Genomic DNA, 20,504 nt, shown 5'->3' on the forward strand with positions numbered 1-20,504 from the left:
TTCGTGCCCTTCCTCTGTGCGTGCCCCCTCCAACCAGTGACACGAAGGTCCACATGGACCTTCTCTCCTGAATCCAGAACAAGATTGTACCTCCTCTCTGCAGCCTGGCGTATGCTTTGCCCTCTGCTGCTGCAGCATTTGTCATCACCTCTTCACTTAGACATCTCCTCCTGAAAATGTAACCTCCGGTACTGGCAAGCCTGCAGAAACCCCAGCTGTGTAGTGTGTCCCTGATTTAAGTTTACTCAGCTCCCTGTGATTCGCTCTGACCCCATCTCTTAATAGTCTATGTTATAGCTGTCTTTTTTTTTTAACCGCCCTTCCACTAAACTGAGAACTGCATGGGCTTTGGAGGACGAACTTCCATGCCCAGTGTATTGTAGTTGCTCAGGAAAGATGTGTTTCATAAGCAAATGAGAACCCTTCCTTTATGTTTCTCAAGAGGCTTTTTACACCTCTCTTTTGACATTTTTTTAAAAAATCGCCATCCATCTATCCACGTATTGACTGTATCTGCCAAGTTGGTATATGTTACGGTATTCAGCCTCCACAGAGCCTTATAAGGTGTGTACTATTATTATTGGTCATTTTCCAGATTAGAAAACTACCACCATCCTCTGCATTCAGTCCAACAGCATAGGCAAAACGACCAAGTACATTGTCTTCATGACGTGGGACTTAGAACTTGAAGGAAGTTATCTGGTAGGGCTTTTGAGTCCAGACCAGTTTAGAGGAGTAGTGTGCCAGCCACTGGAAGGTCTTGACTTCCAAATGCAATTCAGGCTACGTTAGGAAGGAGATTGCAAATGAAATCTGTCCAGAAAAGAAAAAAAAAATACAAGAGTTGATGAGAAAGTCACTAATTATGCCCATGTTATTTTGGCTTTATATAGAGACTTCACTTTATACGATTGTCTTTATTATTTTACACCTGGCTGCCTGCATTGACAGCTTTGTCCCAGGTGCGTGCTTTTCAATTGCTCCTAAATAGGATGGGACAACCCCTTGATGCTAAATTTGGTGGGCCTCCACCTCGATTTCCTAGCGTGGTTTCAGAGAAGCAGGTTACCTGGTGTGGGTGGCGTCTACTGCCACCTAGAGACAGTACATGCTAATTGCAGAGAAAGTGTCTAGAAATGAAGCCTCTCTTGAGTGAACTCTAGAACTGAGAGTGTGGGAACGGTCTTTAACGATTAAATCAAATGTTACTGTGACTTTTCTCCCGGTTCCTGCCTATATGGGGGCACAAGTGTTGCCATGACTTTTCTCCTAGTCCCTGCCTCTACAGGGGTGTTAATGTAATCTCATGCTATCCAGGCTTTTATTTGGGGGTAGAGTGGAGTGAGAGGCAGATTAAGGAGCTCTGCTGATAATGTAACATTGTCTACACCAATTTAGGTGAACAGAATTTCTAGATAGATGTTTTATGTCTGCATTGTCCGACATGCAAACCACTAGCCATATGTAGCTACTGAGCATGTGAAAATGTGTCTCATGGGAGGGAAGGACTGAATTCTATATTTTATTTAAATCAAAATAGCAACACAGGGTCAACTGTAATGAGCAGCACAGGTCTGCACGGTCAAGGAATGGACAATGAAAACCTCAAAAAAGATTTAAGTCAATCAGATGGTTACCTAGACTTCTGAGCACAAAACAGCCTTTTCCAATGTTTTATGAGACTTACTCATAGTTTATCTCTACAGCCTCAACAATGATGTGGGCGTAGCTCGAGATGTTGGACAGCCTGGATGAAAGGATACCTTTAGAGTAGTAACCTCTTCTTGATGAGGTTTTCTCTAATTACCCATTAAAACTCCCTGCCTACCCACCCCAGTACCAGCGAGTTCCTCCCCTGGCTTTATCCCCACAGCGCTTATCTCCTTCTGCCAGCTCTGTATTCATTTAATGAGTTTGTTGTCTGTCTTCCCCCGTGGGAATTATGATCCATGATGGTAAAAATCTTCTCTCCTTTGCTCACGGCTGAATCCTGGATCCATGATGGGCACTCAGTGGATGTTCAATAAATATTTGTTGAGTGAATGAGTGAATGACTCAGCGGTTTTGTCCTGTCCTTCTTCCTTTTTTCTGGCATTTTCCTCCCATTTAGGGGAAGCAAAGGCACATTGGAATGAACCTGCGGGTCCACTCAGAGCCTCTTTGCTTTGCTCTTGTTCTTTCAGCAGACAGATGACGCGGCACCCACGGATGGCCAGCCCCAGACACAACCTTCTGAAAACACGGAAAACAAGTCCCAGCCCAAGCGGCTGCATGTCTCCAACATCCCCTTCAGGTTCCGGGATCCCGACCTCCGACAAATGTTTGGTGTAAGTACTGCCTTTCTCCTCTGCAGTGGACTCCTCTGGGGTCCCCAGAATCCTTCCCTCCTCATGTCAGTTCGTGGTATTCATAATTCCAAAGGTGAGGTGTTTACGTAGCAGGGAAAATAAAGGCATTTTAGATCCTAGTCCATTGGCCGGGATCTCTTTATGATTTTAGTATAAATTTCTGTGCATATATTCACATTTCCACTTTGACCAGTGGTTGTTGTTCTAATTGGTGACTTGAATGTCAAATGGAAAATGGGCTCCCAGGTAACACACTGTTGAAACAAGCCCATTGATAATTCCCAATCGAATGGCCTGGGAGCCCACATCACAGCTCAAATAACCACTATGAGTCATCTTGGTTTTTCTCTCTATTGCAATTGTCAAATTATTGGGAAGACTGACTCATGATATATCCCTGCATACCTTAACTTTTTCCAGGCACGGAGTACTTAGATTTCAATTATTCTCTACAGGAGTAGAGAATTGAAGAAAATCTCTATGATTGTAGAGAATAATTAGTTCTGCAGAAAACTTCATTAAAATCAAGCCACACAAAAACACTACAGATTTCTGAGTCTGACTTGCATCCTGCAATATACCTTCTCCTGGAATCAGTGATGAGGATTCAGAGGTTCTTAATGTCATGTCATATGCCACAAACGACAGCCTTCCCCAGGCATCATGGTGAAACACAGAGCAGGGCAGAAGCCACCACCAACCCAGACAAAATAAAATAAATGTTAGGCTTGCTTGCTCATGGGGCACCGTGACCCTGCTGGATGAGATCTGCACTCTCTGCCTTGGGAAGGGATGAGTTTGCCATTTCTTTGGGCTCAGTTCCACCAAAGGACAAAACTATGACAGGGCTTGGACAGCATTCATTTTTGCAAATGCAGTCAATCTATTTGTCCATGAGAGCCCAGAATTGGTGGGAAGTATCTGCGGAGTCAGTGAACAGAACGACATCCTTAACATTTGACTTAGCATAAAGGTTGGCTGTCTAGAGATTCTCCTTCTTAGAGTTTTTGGATGGATGCGAATATTACAAAAGGAATAAGAAGAAGCCCAACTTGAACGCCTAGTTCTGGGCCAAGTAGATCTCATTCTTCACGTGAAGAGGGGAGTTCTGGGCCATCTCTCTGCCATGGTGCGGTTAGCATGCACATTTTATTTCTTTAACATGCACGATGTTGATCAAGGATGCATCTGACACAAAAGCAGAACCAGCGTCCTAATGTTTAAGATACCCAGGCTTGAATCCTGACATTTCAGAGGAAAAGGTCAGCTTCTGCTCTTTTATCTCTCTCATTTGGTAATAACCTTGAATTGAGCCCTCTAACTCTTGCAGAGCAGAGATACCCTCGGGCACTTTCAGGTCAAAGACGACTTTGAAAAGTGCAGAGCATTCAAAGTTAAAGCCAAGGTTAAGTGTGTGTAAAGCAGTGAGACCCGGTTTGAATGATGGGCAGCCAGAGGAATTAGATCCCTTTGGTCACGTCGGGTTAGGAAGTTGTCTTGCTCCCTGATCTGTCTTTACTCATCAAGTGTCACTGGGACGTTGGCTTTGAATTCAGTCCTCCTAATGACCATCCTGTGCTCCTGTCTGGTGTCACTCATTGCAACACACCCCAACTTCCACCCCTGAGGGTGCTCTTCCTTGACTGGTCTTCTTGGTTATCTTGAACCTTACCGGAGGGACACACTGCCACGTCAGGGAGGTATTCAAAATAGTGACAGCTAGACTCCCTGCTTGCATGAATATCTGAGCCTCTCTATTCTTCTCAGGGGTTAGGCCAGCTGGCACAGAGCAAAGTCTTGCCAAAAGACGGGTCGTACTACCAGTTGTCAAGCCTTGATCAAAATCTACTGGTTTTAGAGCCACTCTTTGGGAAAGTCAAAATTTTCAAGCCAGCTTGACAAGATGTGAAACTGACAAGCTGATAGATACACTGAGTATCTATCTATCAACTCAGAAAATGCAGCACACATTCAGAAATTCTGAGAGCAATTCTGCTCATCACAAAGTGCATCTGTGTCCACTTTAAGATGTATACAAGATTTAGGGGGGAGGTTTTGTCCACAAAAATTATCAGGCACCTACAGATTCCTGGACTCTGCACTAACTCTGAGGCCTCCTTGGTTTACAACCACCATTCTGAAGAAATGGAATTTTAATACTACAAAAATGTATTCTCCCTGGCCAAACATCAGTGGAGGAAAACCCATTCTGATGATCTGATAGTTTAGCAGTGTGAATCGTGGTCAAAGGCATCTGTAGATGTTCTGACTGACTCCCCGCACTCCGTTTGGGAGAATTCAGCATGGTTTTGATGCGGGAAAAACGGATGTGGGGCGTGAGGAGGGCCGTGTCCCAGGTCTCGATGGAGCCCCTGGGATGTGCCCAGCCAAGTGTGTGTCCTTGGCTTCGTGCAGGAAAGAATTCAAGAGCGAGCCACTGTTGAGTAAAGGTAGATTTATTTAGAGAGATACGTACTGCATAGAGTGTAGGCTGTCTCAGAAGGCAGAAGGCCATGAGGTGTCGGTGTTGGGTGCTCAGGTTAAAATAAAAGTAGATACACACTCCCTAGACAGAGTGCAGGCCGTCTCCGAAGAGGAGGGAGCGAGGGGCGGCCACGAGGCTTGTGTTGCCAGGTTTTATGGGCTCAGTAGTTCCATATGCTAATAAGTGGAAGGACCATCCTAACTATCCTGGGAAAGGGGCTGGGATTCCTAGGAATTTGGCCACTGCCTACTCTTTGGCCTTTTATGGTCAGCCTTGGAGCTGTCATGGCTTCTGTGGGCATGTTATTCACTATGCTAATATGTTACAATGGGCGTATAATGAAGCTCAAGGTCTACTAGATGTCAAATCTCCCACGTCTTGAGCCTCAGGGCCAACTGGATGGGGTTGAATCTTCTGCCATTCTGCTGTTAATCGCTGTGTCGTTTCTTGAATGGCTGTCCATGCCCCCTTCTTTCCTGTCTCAGCTTCCACTTTCAGGTCATAGTTACTCTAAGAAATTACATTTTAATCCCAGTCAAGCAATCAGGTGTCTTCCAAGTCACTGGGACATGAGATGTTGTCTCTCCTTTTGTTGCTATGCTTCACCCTTGTCCCTTCACTTAGGCAGGGGCTACAAAGAGGGCGATGGCAGAGTAACACCCTCACAAAGATCTTTGTGCCTTTCTCCTTTGTCTCTTCTGTTCAGTATGGCCGTGGGGATTTCAAACCAGAACCTAAACACAGCAAAAAAAAAAAAAAAAAAAAAAAAGCAACCTCTTTTCTCAAACTGCCTAAAACCAAGCAGTGTGCATATCAATGTCTGTAACCATTAATAATTCAGCCATGAGCTTTGCAGCTCTACAGACCTGACGGTTCCTGCAGGTGCCTCCCACTTTATTTTTAATTTGTGGCTGTTCGTGACTCTTCCTTACAATCTGGGTTGCCTTTCTTTCACCATTCCCGTCACAGTTTTTCACTTCCTCCTCTTTTTTTTTTTTTTAAATGGTTTGTACTGCAAGCTCTGCCCCTATCTTTTTATTATTATTATTTATTATTATTATTATTATTATTATTATTATTATTATTATTATTGAAGTATAGTCAGTTTACAATGTTGTGTCAATTTCTGGTGTACAGCACAATTTTTCAGTCATACATGAGTATACATATATTCATTTTCATGTTCTTTTTCACCGTGAGCTACTACAAGATCTTGAATATACTTCCCTGTGCTGTACAGTATAATCTTTTTTATCTATTCTACATATGCCTGTCAGTATCTATAAATCTCGAACTCCCCGTCTGTCCCGTCCCACCACCCTCCTCCCCTCTGGCAACCATAAGTCTGTATTCCATATCTGTGAGTCTGTTTCTGTTTTATATTTAAGTTCATTTGTCTTTTTTTTTTTTTTAGATTCCATATATGAGTGATATCATATGGTATTTTTCTTTGGTTTTCTGGCTTACTTCACTTAGAATGACATTCTCTAGGGACATCCATGTTGCTGCAAATGGCATTATGTTGTCATTTTTAATGGTTGAATAGTATTCCATTGTGTAAATATACCATAACTTCTTTATCCAGTCATCTGTTGATGGACATTTAGGTTGTTTCCATGCCTTGGCTATTGTAAATAGTGCTGCTATGAACATTGGGGTGCAGGAATCTTTTTGAATTAGTGTTCCTTCTGGATATATGCCCAGGAGTGGGATTGCTGGGTCATATGGTAAGTCTATTTTTAGTCTTTTGAGGTTATATCCTTCTCTTTTGGAGCCTTTGTTTCAGTGTTTGGCATTAAATCATCCAGGTCATCTTAGATTTCCTGGATTTTGGGTTGGTTTGTTTTTTCGATCTCTTGAAGAAGGAACATTCCTTGGTCAAAAAAATTATGCAGCCACAATATCCAAGGAGGAAACCAGAGGTCTTTTTAAAACACCAGTTAGCATGTGAGTGAATGGATTTCTTATATTATCTGGGGCATCAGTTCTGGATGTTTTACTGGAAGGGATGTTGGTTCTGGCCCCAGCTACTTTTTTCTTGACCACGTCAAGGATCACAAAAGAGCATGTGTTTCCTTTACATTTGCATTCTTGATGATCTTATGAACGCAATGGATGGATTTCCACCAAATGGGTCACAAGTTCTTACTTCTGAACAAAAAGCTTAATTTAACCTAGTATTTGAAAGTAAGCGTGTCTGGGTTTCAAGTGAAAGAGGTGGTTATCATGGACCCAGACCACTGATACAAGGCATTGCGTCCTAGAATTGTCTTCAGAAACAGCTGCTCACGGAGCACTGGCTTCAGATTTTACCAGACCCATGTCAATGTCACAGCCTTTCTTTTGTTATCAAAATACGGGCCTTCAGGTCATCAGTATGATCCACCGATGTCTCTATTGTCACCAAAACCAGGTCACATGACTTTCTGGACATGCAAAAGAAGCATAAGATCACCGTTTCAGTAACAGAATAGAGATGTCTTCCCCTGCAATGTGAATGCCAGATTCCACCTACCGTGATGTCATGTTAGTGACGGCATTTTTCGGATGAGACAGGGGCCTCTATTTCAGCATTCAAATCATGAAGGCGACCCTCAGAAAACTGGGACGCTGCCTTTCTTAGCCTCCATGCCCCCTCTTTGAACTAACCTTTACTTTCATGTTTTACGCAGTTTCCATTGAACGCCTTTCACAGTTTTTCAGAGACATATTATTTGATCTGAGAATGTCTAAAAAAGGGTGGTACATGCTTGCCCAAACGCGTGCCCTAAAGCATCCGGATTTTATCCTCAACGCTGGATTTTACCGAGATGCCTCACATGGATTCGAGCCATTGTTGAACACGGCTGAGCATCGGTGTTGAGCAAACAAATCCCACTTATGTCTGCGAATGAGTCGTGTCTGTTTAAATTGAAAATGTGCCAGCTGTGTTTACATCATTAGTACCCAACTTCCCAATTAAACTGTTGATACTATAAATATAGCACACAAGTGCCTCGGAAATGGGGCTGACATCAGCGATCTTCATACGGCTTGTTTCACTGGCTTTGAGAAACATCCACCCCTTGGCAACTGCCAAAGAGGCAAACATTTGAGACCATTTCAGGGCATGTGGTGTCACTGTGCCATTTAAGGGAATGACACATGCTGAGATTACTTTTTGATTGGTTCTATCGCAACCAGATCTTATTTTAAAGGAAGTGTTTTTGTGTTGCCTGCTTCAAGAGTGTTCCGTGGATGACAGTTGCTTCACGGTGGTAGAGGAAGTCCTTTTCAAGCATCTCTATCCATAATTTTGTGTGCTTCCATGGACTTAAGCCTGAAATAAATATGCTAGCGTTTGTGATAGGACTGAATATTCTAAGGAGGTTATATCAAAATTATTGCTTCTGAGGCATTCACAAAGCTGGATTTTTTGTTTGTTTGTTTGTTTGTTTTTACTATGAAATTCACTTCACCTTTCAACGGCAAATTCTGCATTTCCCAGATCTGAAAAGTTTTCTTCTTATGTTTAACGATTTTCTCTAGCCAAATCTAGGGCACTGAGAGTGCACTCTGGAAAAATATTCTCTCGACCAAATGAATATGTAAGTGTCCACAAATTACAGGGCGAGTTACTGCAAGTCTCTTGGTGTTTCCATAGGACATGTCAGCAGTGTAGGTCTTCCATCTCCTCTCCTGGTCAAGCCTTCCTCTCTAGATTTCTTTCAATCCTTTTACTTCTCTGTGAATTAGAGAAGTGCTTCCACTCAACAAGAAAAATTCAAGCCTGTAATCCACTGGCCGAGTGCATATCCTGAGAGATGGGCACGTTTCTCTGGCATGGCATGACGTAAGATCTGGGTTTCTTTTTCTCATTGTAAGAGCTGCTTTCATTCCAAGGTTATGAGCTCTTTCTATTCCACTAGACTATGTATATTTTTTTTCTGTCTTTCCAAGGAATGTAGATTTATTTGTATATTCCAGATGATCTCCTCTGTATGTTCCCCCCCACCAAAAAAATTTTTTTTTAACCTTAGGAAGACCTCCTTGACACTCTGGGCTTCCCAGTGTTCTATGAGTGAAGCATACTGGTCAGGCAAGCTGCCCCCAATTCTCAGGGTTCTAATTGTTGGGTCCTTTTCTTTCCTCCCTCCCAATCACTCTCTCCTCTGCTACATAGAGGCTGCATAAGGCTTTCTACCCAGAGGAGAGAGACAGAATGCAGAACCTCCTAGGGTAATAAAAGATGCCATAAAAATCCAGCCTGCAAAAAAGCAAATGGAACAATAGGAAAGCTCAAAATAAGGAAACAAGAGGATGGAAATATTACTTTATGTTGTTCTGTTTATTTTATTTATTTTCATCGCTTAAGGGAGCATTTGCTCTCACTCTGCATCAGGGTCAAATTTCTATCTGATTTTCCCCAGGGTCGTGTCACATACTTTTATGCCACCCTCTCCCACCTGCATTCATGTAGAACAGACCACACTCAGAAAACGCCTGCTCGACACGACTTTGTGTGATCTAGAAAAACTGAAAGGGTTCCCACATCACGAAAAAGGATTTTCCATTATCAGATTCTTCTGGTTCGGAATCCATTTTCCCATTTTTTAAGTGTAAACCACGGACTGCTTGATGTGTATTAGTTACCAGGACAACTAGTGTAGTGAGTTACTAGTTATAGTAAGTGAAAAAATACGAGACATCATAATTGAATTTGAATTTCAAGTGACAAATATTTTATTAAGGACAAGTATGTCCCAAATATTGTGTGGGATATATGTACCCAGAAAACTCTGAAATTTAAATTGAACCAGGCGTCTGTATTTTATCTGGCTCCCCAAGGTCTTTGTAACCTGAAACTTTGTTTCTAGATGTGAGTATGTTGCATTTCTTCCACTTTTTAGAAAGCCCGTTCATGTTCGTTGTCTAAAATCTCTTTGTTTGTTTAACAATATGGAGAATCATCTTGAGAGAGGTGCCTTTCAGCCTGAGGACAGATCAGAACTATGCTGCTGTCTTGATGGTGATGGGTGCCTGTGTAGTGGATTTTCCTTTTATCTGTGTCTGTTTCCTTTTATCTGTTTACTTCTTCTTACACGGCTTGGCTGTTCTTAGCTAAGGTCCAGAATTCTCAACATCATATTCTAGTTGGATATCTTACTATCAAAACCTCACTTCTCCAAGGATGTTTCTCCCAGTGGCTAGTGACATAGCCTAGGAGGGACCATGTACATACTGGTCATTTTTAAGCTTTGCTGCTCAGTGCCTGGGAAAGCTGAAAAGCCATCACTCCAACATAAAGGGAAATAGAATTAACCTCGTGCTTAAGTATTTGGTACCAGGCCCCTACTATGATATCTCATTCGATACCACAATACTGAAATGATACCCGTGGTTGTATTTCTCTCAGTTCAAGCACCTCATTTAATGAAAGAACAACGTAAAATGTACAACCTTGATATTAAAAGAGAAAAAAAAATTCTGACTTGGGGAACTATTACCCATGTGCATAGTATGATTTACTCCATTTCTCTTCTTGCTTATAAAATATTTCTATTTCTTTGCAGCAATTTGGTAAAATCTTAGATGTTGAAATTATTTTTAATGAGCGAGGCTCCAAGGTAAGCGACTTAATTCACTTTAGAATTGTTTAGCTTATTTTAAAATGCTTGTTATAAATACGGGGAAACAACTGCACTGTTTTAATCAGCACATTATGAAAATACACTTCAGTGGGAATTCCTTTAGGGACCACCTCCCGTTTTCCAAAATGGTGGGGAATGCATTGCATTCAGTTTAAAATGTATGAGGGGATAATTTAAAATTTCTGCTTTATGTATTTATGTATCTATAGATGTCAATATATCAAGTTTCCAGAGGAAAATTACCCATGCTTGAAAAAATAATGTTGCTACATTTTTGTTTTTCAGTGATAATTATGTTCTTTATATTAAAAAGTGAGTTGATAGTCTCATGAGCAGGTAAATATGTGATTATTCTGTATTAATAAAGTGCAGTTATTTTCCTGGGTTGTAGAAGCGAAAAATCTCATATACACCAACCTTTTGAATATAATTTGAATCATTAGTACATATACCAATCCACATTTTGCAATTTGCCGTTGTCTTGAGTTAGTTTTTAAGTAGATTTTCCTAGAGCTAATAATGTTAGTAAAAATCAGGGGTTATACACTGAAACTCTGAATCTTCAAAATGGAAATGTGTTGGGAGGAAAAAAAAAAAAAAAAAAGCCAAACTCTTCCAGAACATCCCCAGTATCAGTGATTATTGAACAGCCCAGACCAGTAGTGTCAGCATCACCTGGGAACTTATCAGAAATGCAGATTCTTAAGGTCCCAGACCTATTGAATCAGATCCTCTGAAACTGGAGCCCAGTCATCCACGTTTTAACAAACCTTCCAGGACTGTCATTAAAGCTATAGACACTGTGTCTTCCCGTACACACGCAGACACTTCATTTAAATGTAAACTACCCCTTTGCCCACTGATGTTACGCAGTTGCTAAAGTGTCCTTGTACCTGTACCCACAGAAAACTCAAGAGAGCTGTCAGAATCTCCCTCGAGGAAAGCAGTGCATTTGGCATAGCAGCGGATACTGTGATAACAGGGAACGATGCTGGAAAAGGACACAGGTGTTGACCTTGAGAACTAGAAAGTGAACGCTTGCAGTAACTCCGCCTTGTTTCTGGTCTGCCACTCCCCAGGCTGTCAGGAATGTTCAGCAGCCTTCCTTCATCCCCAGACTGTGAAAGCGGAGATTGAGAGACGTAGACGTTGCTTACCAAACACAGAGAGATGCTGGGTTTTGTCCCAGCGCTTTACTTAACGTAGGCAATTTTGGACAAGCCAGTATCCCAGAGGGTTACTGAGAACAGATTTCTCTAAGGTGGCAAGAGTCAGTCTCCTGGGTGTAGCAGCCACCTCCTCCCGACAAAGCAAACATTATTCCTTGGGCAGTCTGCACCTTCTCCTTACTACACAGGCTTCATATTAACCGAATAGGATGCTGTTGATTGAACTGAGAAAAGAAAATTCTAGTATTCTCTTTTCCACAGCCAAAATGATGTTGTGATTTGCCAGATGAGTTTTAAAAAAAAAAATCAATCCATTACACTCTCTGGGTCTGTTACTTCAGGGATCTTGTCGCTCTTCTGTTATTTGAGATATTTTATAGTTGTTCTTGTAATACGTCAGTAGTTTGACCTCCAGGCTGGGAAAAAATAAGTTAACTCTTTTTCTGCTCTTCTTTGAAAATCATTTCAAGGACTATTTCTATATGTGTAAAGCCAAGTTGCATGAAGAGGAAAAAATGAACTGTGCCTGATTCCTTTCATTCTGGATTGATGTGTTCTCAGCAAAAATGATAGAAGATGACCCAGGGTGTCAGCCAACTTCCTTCTAATCCTGAGTCCATGGCACTACTGCCTTTACAGTTTTTCATTTTTAATTTACATTTCATTTGTATTTTGTTTTTGTAACTTTTACCCGTTGGAGGAGACTATCTGGTTTTTTCAAGAGCAGTTTCGGGACCTTAGAAGAACATCGTTTGCTACTTTGAAAGTACAATGGTGGCACTATTTTTAAGACTTCTTCCGTCATTCCCACGGTTAGCCTGCCTCCGGGGCTTTAGGAATAAGACTGTTTAAGTTTGCGGCATCCAGAGACTGACTTTGTGAAGCTGTGAAGCTGCCTTTTTTTTTTTTTTTTTTTTTTTCATTAGGAAACATCAAAAATAGCCTCTCTCGGTCGGTTTGCTCCCTCGGAAAGGACCAGTGCAGGTGTGGGAGCTGGCCGTGTAGGTTGTACTGGAATGTGAGCAAGACAGTCCAGTTGGGAACTGCTAAATGAAGCCAGTGGCTCACGCAGGAATAGCTTTCGGATTTGACATCACCCTTTACCAGAGAAGGCTTTATTTAGAGGAGCATTTCCATTTTAATGGCTGAGAGATCTGAACTGTTGTCATGACCTCATTTTCATCATTTGGTGCTGGAGAGGCAGCCAGGAAATGGGTGAGCCCTTATGAGCTAGGAGCTCATCTTCTTCTGCCCGTTTTCTTTGGGGACCATCCCCGAGACAGTCACTCAGTGCTTCCTGAGGATGGCTGTGTGTTCTGTGGGTGTCTGGTGTGTGGATGTGTGTGTGTGTGTGTATGTGTGTGCATACACATCTATACATACCCAGACAGGACTCATATTATCCTGGGGATGCAAGCAGTTCATGTATATATGAATAGCAAGTAAACAAGAAGATCACATTTAAAAATCATGTCTAAAAAAGATATGCCAAGGATGTTTACAGCAGCATCCATTGCCTCTAACCACTAGACGCCAGCAAACACACATGCACACTCAGGTGTGGTGGCCAGAATGTCTTGGGACATTGCAAATGCCCAGGAATGACAGGGGCAGAGTCACCTGGGCCAAGCTTCTCTGCTCTACAGCAATGCAACTCCACTAGCCCTCAAGGATTTCCTGTAGACCAAGTCCTAAGAGGAACGAGCATCTCCAGGTTAAAAGCCTTTTCACAAACACCACAAGGAAAGAATCTACCATCAGAGCCAGCAGAAACAACAAAAATCTGTAGCCATTTCAAATACTGAAATAATCAGAGAGAGGATATAAAATAACTATGGTTTGTATGTCTGAAGAAATAAAAGATCCTTAAAAATATGGGTGCGGGGAGATAGGCTAGACTTTGAAAATGGAATGAGGTAGCATTTGGGGGTGAGAGATCTGATAATTCATTTCACCTTTTAGGAGATTTTAAAACATTTTGTCTACCTCTGAATTGTTTTATTAAGAGGATGCAGTCAGATACAGCTACTTTTTAATATACCTGGGAAAGGTACCACCTGCTCTTTGATTCAGTGATGTCTGTAGTGTTAGGTACAGGTCCAGGTACAAGATGGGTGAATCAGCTGTGAGTTAGACACAAGTGCTTCCTGTCTTCACAGACTTTCCTGAGTAGCCGGACAGAGAGACCATTAAGAGGAACAAGTGCCATCAAGTTTGCGATGTTCTCTGGCGAATGAGAGGCTGCTGAGATTCCAAGCAGGCAGACCAGTCTTGCTGGAAGGTGGGAGGGCTTCAGGGAAAAAGGGGCATTTATACTGCAAGTGAAAGATGAGTAAGAATTTCTCAGGGGAGGGAAGATGGTCTTCCGGAGAGAAGGAGCTTTATGTGCAAAGGTGATCAGGAAGAAGTGGGGTGCGAAGTGCTTAGTCCCCCAGGAAAATGAGCCTTCGGACCCTTATCAGCAGCTCCCTTCTTACAGATGATAGGTACTCTCAACACCAGAAACTAGAGGCATCAGATTTTTACGTAAGAGGAAAAATCAGTGCACACATCCATTCTGGGTGATTTAGAGTATTTGAGCAGTAAAATGTTGTATTCGTATTAAGACAAAAAGGGAAGATGTCACCTAAACATATACCACAAGAACAAACTAGAAAAATCCCCGGGGTACGGGAAGGTCAGAATTTATGATTCACAAAAAGATTTTAAAATAAGCAAGTCACAGCTGGTCCGCATTAGGGTCACCATTAGCTGCACAGGGGTCGTGCCTTCCCGTCACAGGGTGCAAACGTCCCAGATTCCCCTCTCCTGCAGCCTTGCGCTTCCTCTCAGCTCCACCCCTCTGTGGAGGTACATTCAAGGAGCAATGTCTCTCCTCCCCCAGTCAGAAAGCATCTGACGCTCAACCCTGCCTCCCCTGACCCACAGCAGCCCCTCCTGCACGCTTGACCTTTCCAGGGTTACGCATCAGCTTTGCACTCAGTCTCTGCGCTCTCTGGGGCAAGTCTGGAAGGTGCTCCTCTCGTTCCCCTTTTGAAGGCTGAGATTTGAGAAATTCAGAATATTTGTAAGAACCGCCAGTTGCATCTTGCGTAAGATAGAATTCTGACCACAAGGAGGGTCGAAAGAAACAACCTGCTTTCAAAGTTGCCTAGCTCCTGTGCTTGGTGGAGAGGGGACCTGGAAAATGGCCAGGTGACGGTCTCTCTGATTATAGGGTAACTCCCCCTATGAGAATCTGGCCATCTTCTGACCCAAGTACATCATAGCATTTCTCATCTGGGTGGGAGGGAGGATGGTCCAATGAAAAAGTTAGGAAAATCCCTTTGGTATCGGGGGACTGTTTCTGGAGCCAGCCCTTCTGGAACCCAACTTTGCCAAATCTCAACTAAGCATCTCAGCAGCCTGAAATGAGAAGTATTGAGCTGCTCAAAAAAAAAAAAAAAAAAAAAAAAAAGAGAGAGAGTAAGCATACTAATAAAAAAAAATCCATATATTATTTTTACTTCAAATCCAAGTGAGAATGTGAGAATGGAGTGGAATTCCTTTTTAGTTTATGCACTTGGGATTCAGAATACATTTCTATCCCCACCTTCATCGCTCCCTGACATACCTAATGCCAATTTTAGGCCAGTGTGGCTGGCCCAGAATCTCAATGACTCAGTTCACTGGGATCGTGGTAGACAGCTGGGTGGAACGTTCGGTGCCACCTGCTGCACTCGTCCCACCACGGGAAACAGTGACTGCTGGTCACTCATCAGCAGGAGAGGTGCCACCAAGCCCTCCATGGGCAAGACTCACACTGCGGATTTTCTCTCCTCGCCTAGTGGGAGGATTGGCCCTGATACAGCCGGAGTCCTCACTTCCCTTATTACTTATTAAGTGTGTGACGTGGCTGAGGACGCTAGCGTGTGAGGCTAAGAGGGCAGGGAGATAACATTTATCGTGTGGGACTTTGGCCTGTATGCTTACATCTAAGATAGCCAAGTCAGACAGATTTTCACCTCAAAGACTCACTCCACTCCCTAAGTTGGCAATAAAATATTCTGCTTCGTTCAAAGAACTGAACCCTTCTCTTGAGGCTGCTGATGTTATGAGAGGCCACGGAAACCCGATTGCTGGACCACAAGGGTAACTTTTCCAGCCAACAGATATCTGGGCTCCATTCTGGGATTCTGATCCAATAGATATGGTCAGGGCTCAGGAAACTGAACTTTTAATATGTTCCCCAGGTCCTTTAGGTGTACTCTCAAGTTTGGGACCCAGTGGCTAAGAGCCAGAGCCATCAAATAGCTCAAACCCTCCAAATTCTATCTTTCGCCATTGAAGAGTTATTATTTCCAAACTAATCAGCACATACATTTGAGAACCAAGTGTGGGCATCCCGCCAGTGATGGACAAGGCTAAGTAGGATCCTTCTGTTAGGCAGCGTATAATCTTATGTTAATCAAATAATTCAGACCTGTCCTCATCACAGATCCTCACCGCGGGAGAGAGGAAAGGTAATGCCATCTAACCCCCAAGTGAAAAATTAATTTTTTTTTGTCCCTGTACCAGATAACCAGCTAGCCTACCTTGAATACACCCACAGCAGGCGTCCTCTGCCAATGAGCCCACCTTAATATTGGAAAGTTCTCTCTTAGGTAGAACATGGGCTGATAGCTCTCTGAAGACCCTGAATTTTGGAGATCCCTTTAGCGACCTAGTGAGGGATTGAGAGTTAACACGAGTTGGTTATGACTATCTGTGATTTGTAATGACTGTCTATTTTATTAGCAAGAGTGACTGTCATCCTGCCCCAGTTAAGCTTAAAGCCAGCATTTTCCTTTATGTAAAGTTTACCCAACTCAAAGAGGAGTCTGGACACACTGCATTATTTCACCCAGTTTACGCTGTGAGCACCAGAACGAGCTGGGTAAATTTACACTGGAATTGTTTCAAACGGTTGGTGTATATCTCTGAACAAAATGTACAAACATTTTTAGGGGGTTTAAAAATAATGTGTCATTTTCTGTACTTTTCTTAGGAACAGTGTCAGTGAAGAAAAAGGATGGATTTTTGACAATGTGACGTTTTGGGGGGTTGTTTTTTGAGGCTGAAATAGCAAAACAAAATATGCCAGTGGTGCAGTAAAGGGTGTATTTGCTATTGATCAATAAAAGAAGTACCCAGAGTGTCATAAATAATATTCAATTAGAGAAACTTCTGTTTTCTACCTGTTGACTTGATGAATGAATACGAGCCTAATGTCTTAGAACTTTACCACATGTCGACACATTTCCCGTTTTGGTTAATAAAGTAGTCGGGAAAGTTGACAAATTCAAAGGCATGTACGTTACGTGGAGGGTGAGGGAGGGGAAATATTAATGCAAAACCGTGATTTGAACTGTTTGCGTTATTAATCAGTTGATGTTTATTTCTATTCATTTTATGTGATTATTTCCTTTATTAGATCAAGGAGTTTAAGATTTATTATAAAAAAAGGTCTTTCCTTTTTTTTAGGCTTCTGATTTTTTTTTTTATTTTTGAGAAGTAAAGGCTGTAGAATTGACCAATTTGAATAACCCTAAAACTGCATGGAGGAGAGATGATCTTAAAACCACACGGCATGACTCTGTAGGCGATGTTAGAAGATTTTGGCATTCATTGTTGAATTTCGTGCACACCTTTTTCTTTTCTTTTCTTCTTAATTTGCATGTCAAGAAAGTGGTTCCCTTTTTTTTTTTTCCTCGTTATTTCATTTTCTTCTCTGTGAAGACACTAAATTTATTTTGATCTCATTTTCTTTCCGTTAGATTTATTTTCTTCTGTAGTGACATTTAGAAAGGTATTTTCGGTGTCATTTCTTTTTTTGTTTTTAATTCTTCAGGGGTTACAGCTAACGGGTGACAGAAAAAAAAAAAAAAAGACCTTGTTCACATTTGTCGCTTACTTATTGCACATTTTAGTACTCTTATAATTTCTCTAATTTGCATGTTACAGAACTGAAGCCAGGACAAGAAATAGAAATTAAAGCGAGAGAACGTTACACAGTGGTCGTTGACTGAAAATAATAATCTGCATGTTGTTTTCCCTTCTCCCTCCTGCATGCAGGGATTTGGTTTCGTAACTTTCGAAAATAGTGCCGATGCGGACAGGGCGAGGGAGAAATTACACGGCACCGTGGTAGAGGGCCGTAAAATCGAGGTGCATGTCCAAAATATTTTCCTTTTCATCTTTTTTATAAGTGTCTGCTTCACGCTCATTGTTGTTCCAGATGCATCACTGTGTCTTGTATGTGACCCTACTCCCTTTTCATTGTTTATATATATATATATTTATATATAAAAAGGAAAACTGGCCTTACTTTTTTTTTTCTAATTTTACTTTATGATGTTACTCTTGTGACTGCTGAAAGGTGGATAGTAAAAGTGAGAAAAAGAAAAAGGTTAATCTGAAAGGTTTTTTTTTTTAATTATGATTTTATTTTCCATGTCTTATAAACAATGGGTGCAGTAGGTTCCAAACAGTGGCGAGAGTGTGGCAAAATAAAACAAAATACAGAGCAGTTTCTTCCTTTTTTTTTTTTTTTTTTTTTTTTTTGATTTTCTTTTTCTTTCCACTGCAGGGTTGACGAGGGATCCACAGTGGTGTGCAAATTAAGCCAAATTGTGAAAGAAATAGCATTCGAAAAGAATGATTGCTTAAAAAAAAAAAAAAAAATGAAAGGGCTTTGTCTTGAAACCTTTCCTTTTTTTTTTCTTTCTTTCTTTTAAAGAAGCCAGTTTGAATCTTTGCATTCTTTTGATGACAAAGTGAATAACCAAACAGGATTTCCTGTTCAATATCTGGCCCCTCTGCATGGGAAAAAAAAAAAAAAAAACAAAAAGCAAACACTAAAATTCCAATACTCAGAATCTGTTCTTTGTACCACTGGATCTCCCTCAAAATGACCACAGGGTCGTATTTGTTGAAACTTAAAAAAAAAAAAAAAAACCACTTACAAATGCTTTAGTCTTTGGAGTAAGATGTTGCATATTTTGCCTTTCATTTCCCCCCCTTCGACGATAACCCTTAGGCCCCTCACCAAACTCTCAGTAACCATGGTAACTGTACACAAACCCATGCTGGCGATGGTGGTGAATGGTAAGTGGTGAGCTCCATCCGCCGTTTCACGTATTTAGTGCTGATATCTCTATATACATATATATACCACGTGAATTTTTTTGACTTGTTGTATTAAGTTTTCTTGATGCTCTATTTTTTTGGATAATGGTACGCCTGTCACTGAGTGTACGTTCTAAGCTAGCCTGGGAGGCACTGACTGGATTGAGAGATGACCAGCACACATCTTACTCAGATCGTTAACTCCATATTGTGTTAAACAATGCACCCTCTCTTTTACCCTTTTGTTAGCTGTGACTTTAAAGCTTGAATGATCTTGTTAATTCTTGCGATGTCAAAGGCTCTTGTTCCAAGTGTGGAATGCTAGATGTGGCTTCCCAGATGGTTTTCCCCTCTTAAAGTGTTGCATACGGCTAAGACTTGTTTGTCCTTTTTTTGACATTTATGTTCCCTTGTACCTTGTCTCTCCCCTCTTCTACTCCACTGCATGTTCCTTCATAAGAACCTTATTTTATGTTTAAAAAAATATATTTATTGTTTCTGTGTTACCATGGAGTACACGCATGCTTTTAAATCTTCAATTATGCAATTCCTTTTCATTTGCTTTTACTGTCTCCTTATTAAACTTTTAAATGATGTGACATTGCTTTCTTGAAATGATTTGTAAGTTAAAATGGTTATGAAGTAAATGTAACTATAAAAATGGATGATTTTGTTATGCACCTACTTACTGCCTTTTATAAATTAAAATGCATTTTAGTTTTCGGTTTTGTTTTTTTAATAAGTAATCACAGTCGTAATGCATGCAACTGATTGAACTGTGGGCTGGGCCTGGAATATGTGCTCATTTGAGTTTTCTATGTACATAGGTAAATAATGCCACAGCACGTGTAATGACAAATAAAAAGACTGTCAACCCTTATACAAATGGTAAGTAGAGATTGGTCTTTTACAAGAAATCGTCTCTGCCTTGAAATCTCTTAAGTAATTTAAATGGGGAATCTGTTTCAACAAGCCCATATTTGCTTCAGCATGGCTACTGTGTCTTTACTGCTGACCTGCTACAGAGAACCACCTGAATTAATGATGCATTTCACAACAAAAGCACGTTTAGTTTTCAGGGTAAGTGCACATGTCCTTTCAGTCTGTATAGAATAACTCCCACTTGGGGTGAGATATAGTGATTATTTGAGAATTACTTGGGTAATTTAATCTGTTGCCATTATAGTAAGTTGAAGAAAGATGCAAGTTCTATTTGCTTCTTTTTTTTTTAATCACCACCTCCACATGGATCACTAATCATTCTTGGAGGTGGGACTGCAGAATTTAGTTCTGGCTTTGAATCTTGGCTGGTGCTATTAGGCTTTTGAAGTGGCTTGGAGGGTCCCTGGTGACGAGTTTCACAGTGAGAACAGAATGCAGTGGTGCATTACGTGTGTCCTTGTGGGTGGCTTCGTGCCATTTGGGGGCAGATGAGAATGTTGTTGTGTATTGCAGACCCCTTTGGGACAACGCATTTCTGCCCTTACTCAAGAAGGAGACATCTCAAAATGCTTCACAACAAGGATTTACATAGAAGTGAAGAGTTATTTAAAATATCCAAACATTTTGATTCTTTAATCTTTCTCATAATAAATGTCTCAAGATATTTGGGGAGAAAGGCTGCTGATATGCTAATCACACACTTAATTGTACCAAAACTAGAAAGAATGTAACATAGTAAGTTAAAGTTGGAGCTTAGTGGCATATTATACCCATTAAAATGAGC

The 20,504-nt window shown here is 41.3% G+C and overlaps 1 protein-coding gene across 3 annotated transcripts in view; it reads left to right on the top strand.

Moving 5' to 3' along the window:
• Nucleotides 1-20,504, top strand: part of RBFOX1 (RNA binding fox-1 homolog 1) — a 1,962,586-nt gene that overhangs the window by 1,833,735 nt on the left and 108,347 nt on the right. For all 3 annotated transcript variants that reach the window (XM_032460724.1, XM_032460725.1, XM_032460726.1), the window contains 4 exons: nt 2,184-2,327; nt 10,386-10,439; nt 17,726-17,818; nt 19,606-19,666. In XM_032460724.1, the coding sequence (XP_032316615.1) occupies nt 2,184-2,327; nt 10,386-10,439; nt 17,726-17,818; nt 19,606-19,666 (352 nt within the window). The remainder of the gene's footprint in view (nt 1-2,183; nt 2,328-10,385; nt 10,440-17,725; nt 17,819-19,605; nt 19,667-20,504) is intronic.

This window comes from Camelus ferus, chromosome 18 (assembly GCF_009834535.1).
Source record: "Camelus ferus isolate YT-003-E chromosome 18, BCGSAC_Cfer_1.0, whole genome shotgun sequence".
NCBI lineage: Eukaryota > Metazoa > Chordata > Mammalia > Artiodactyla > Camelidae > Camelus > Camelus ferus.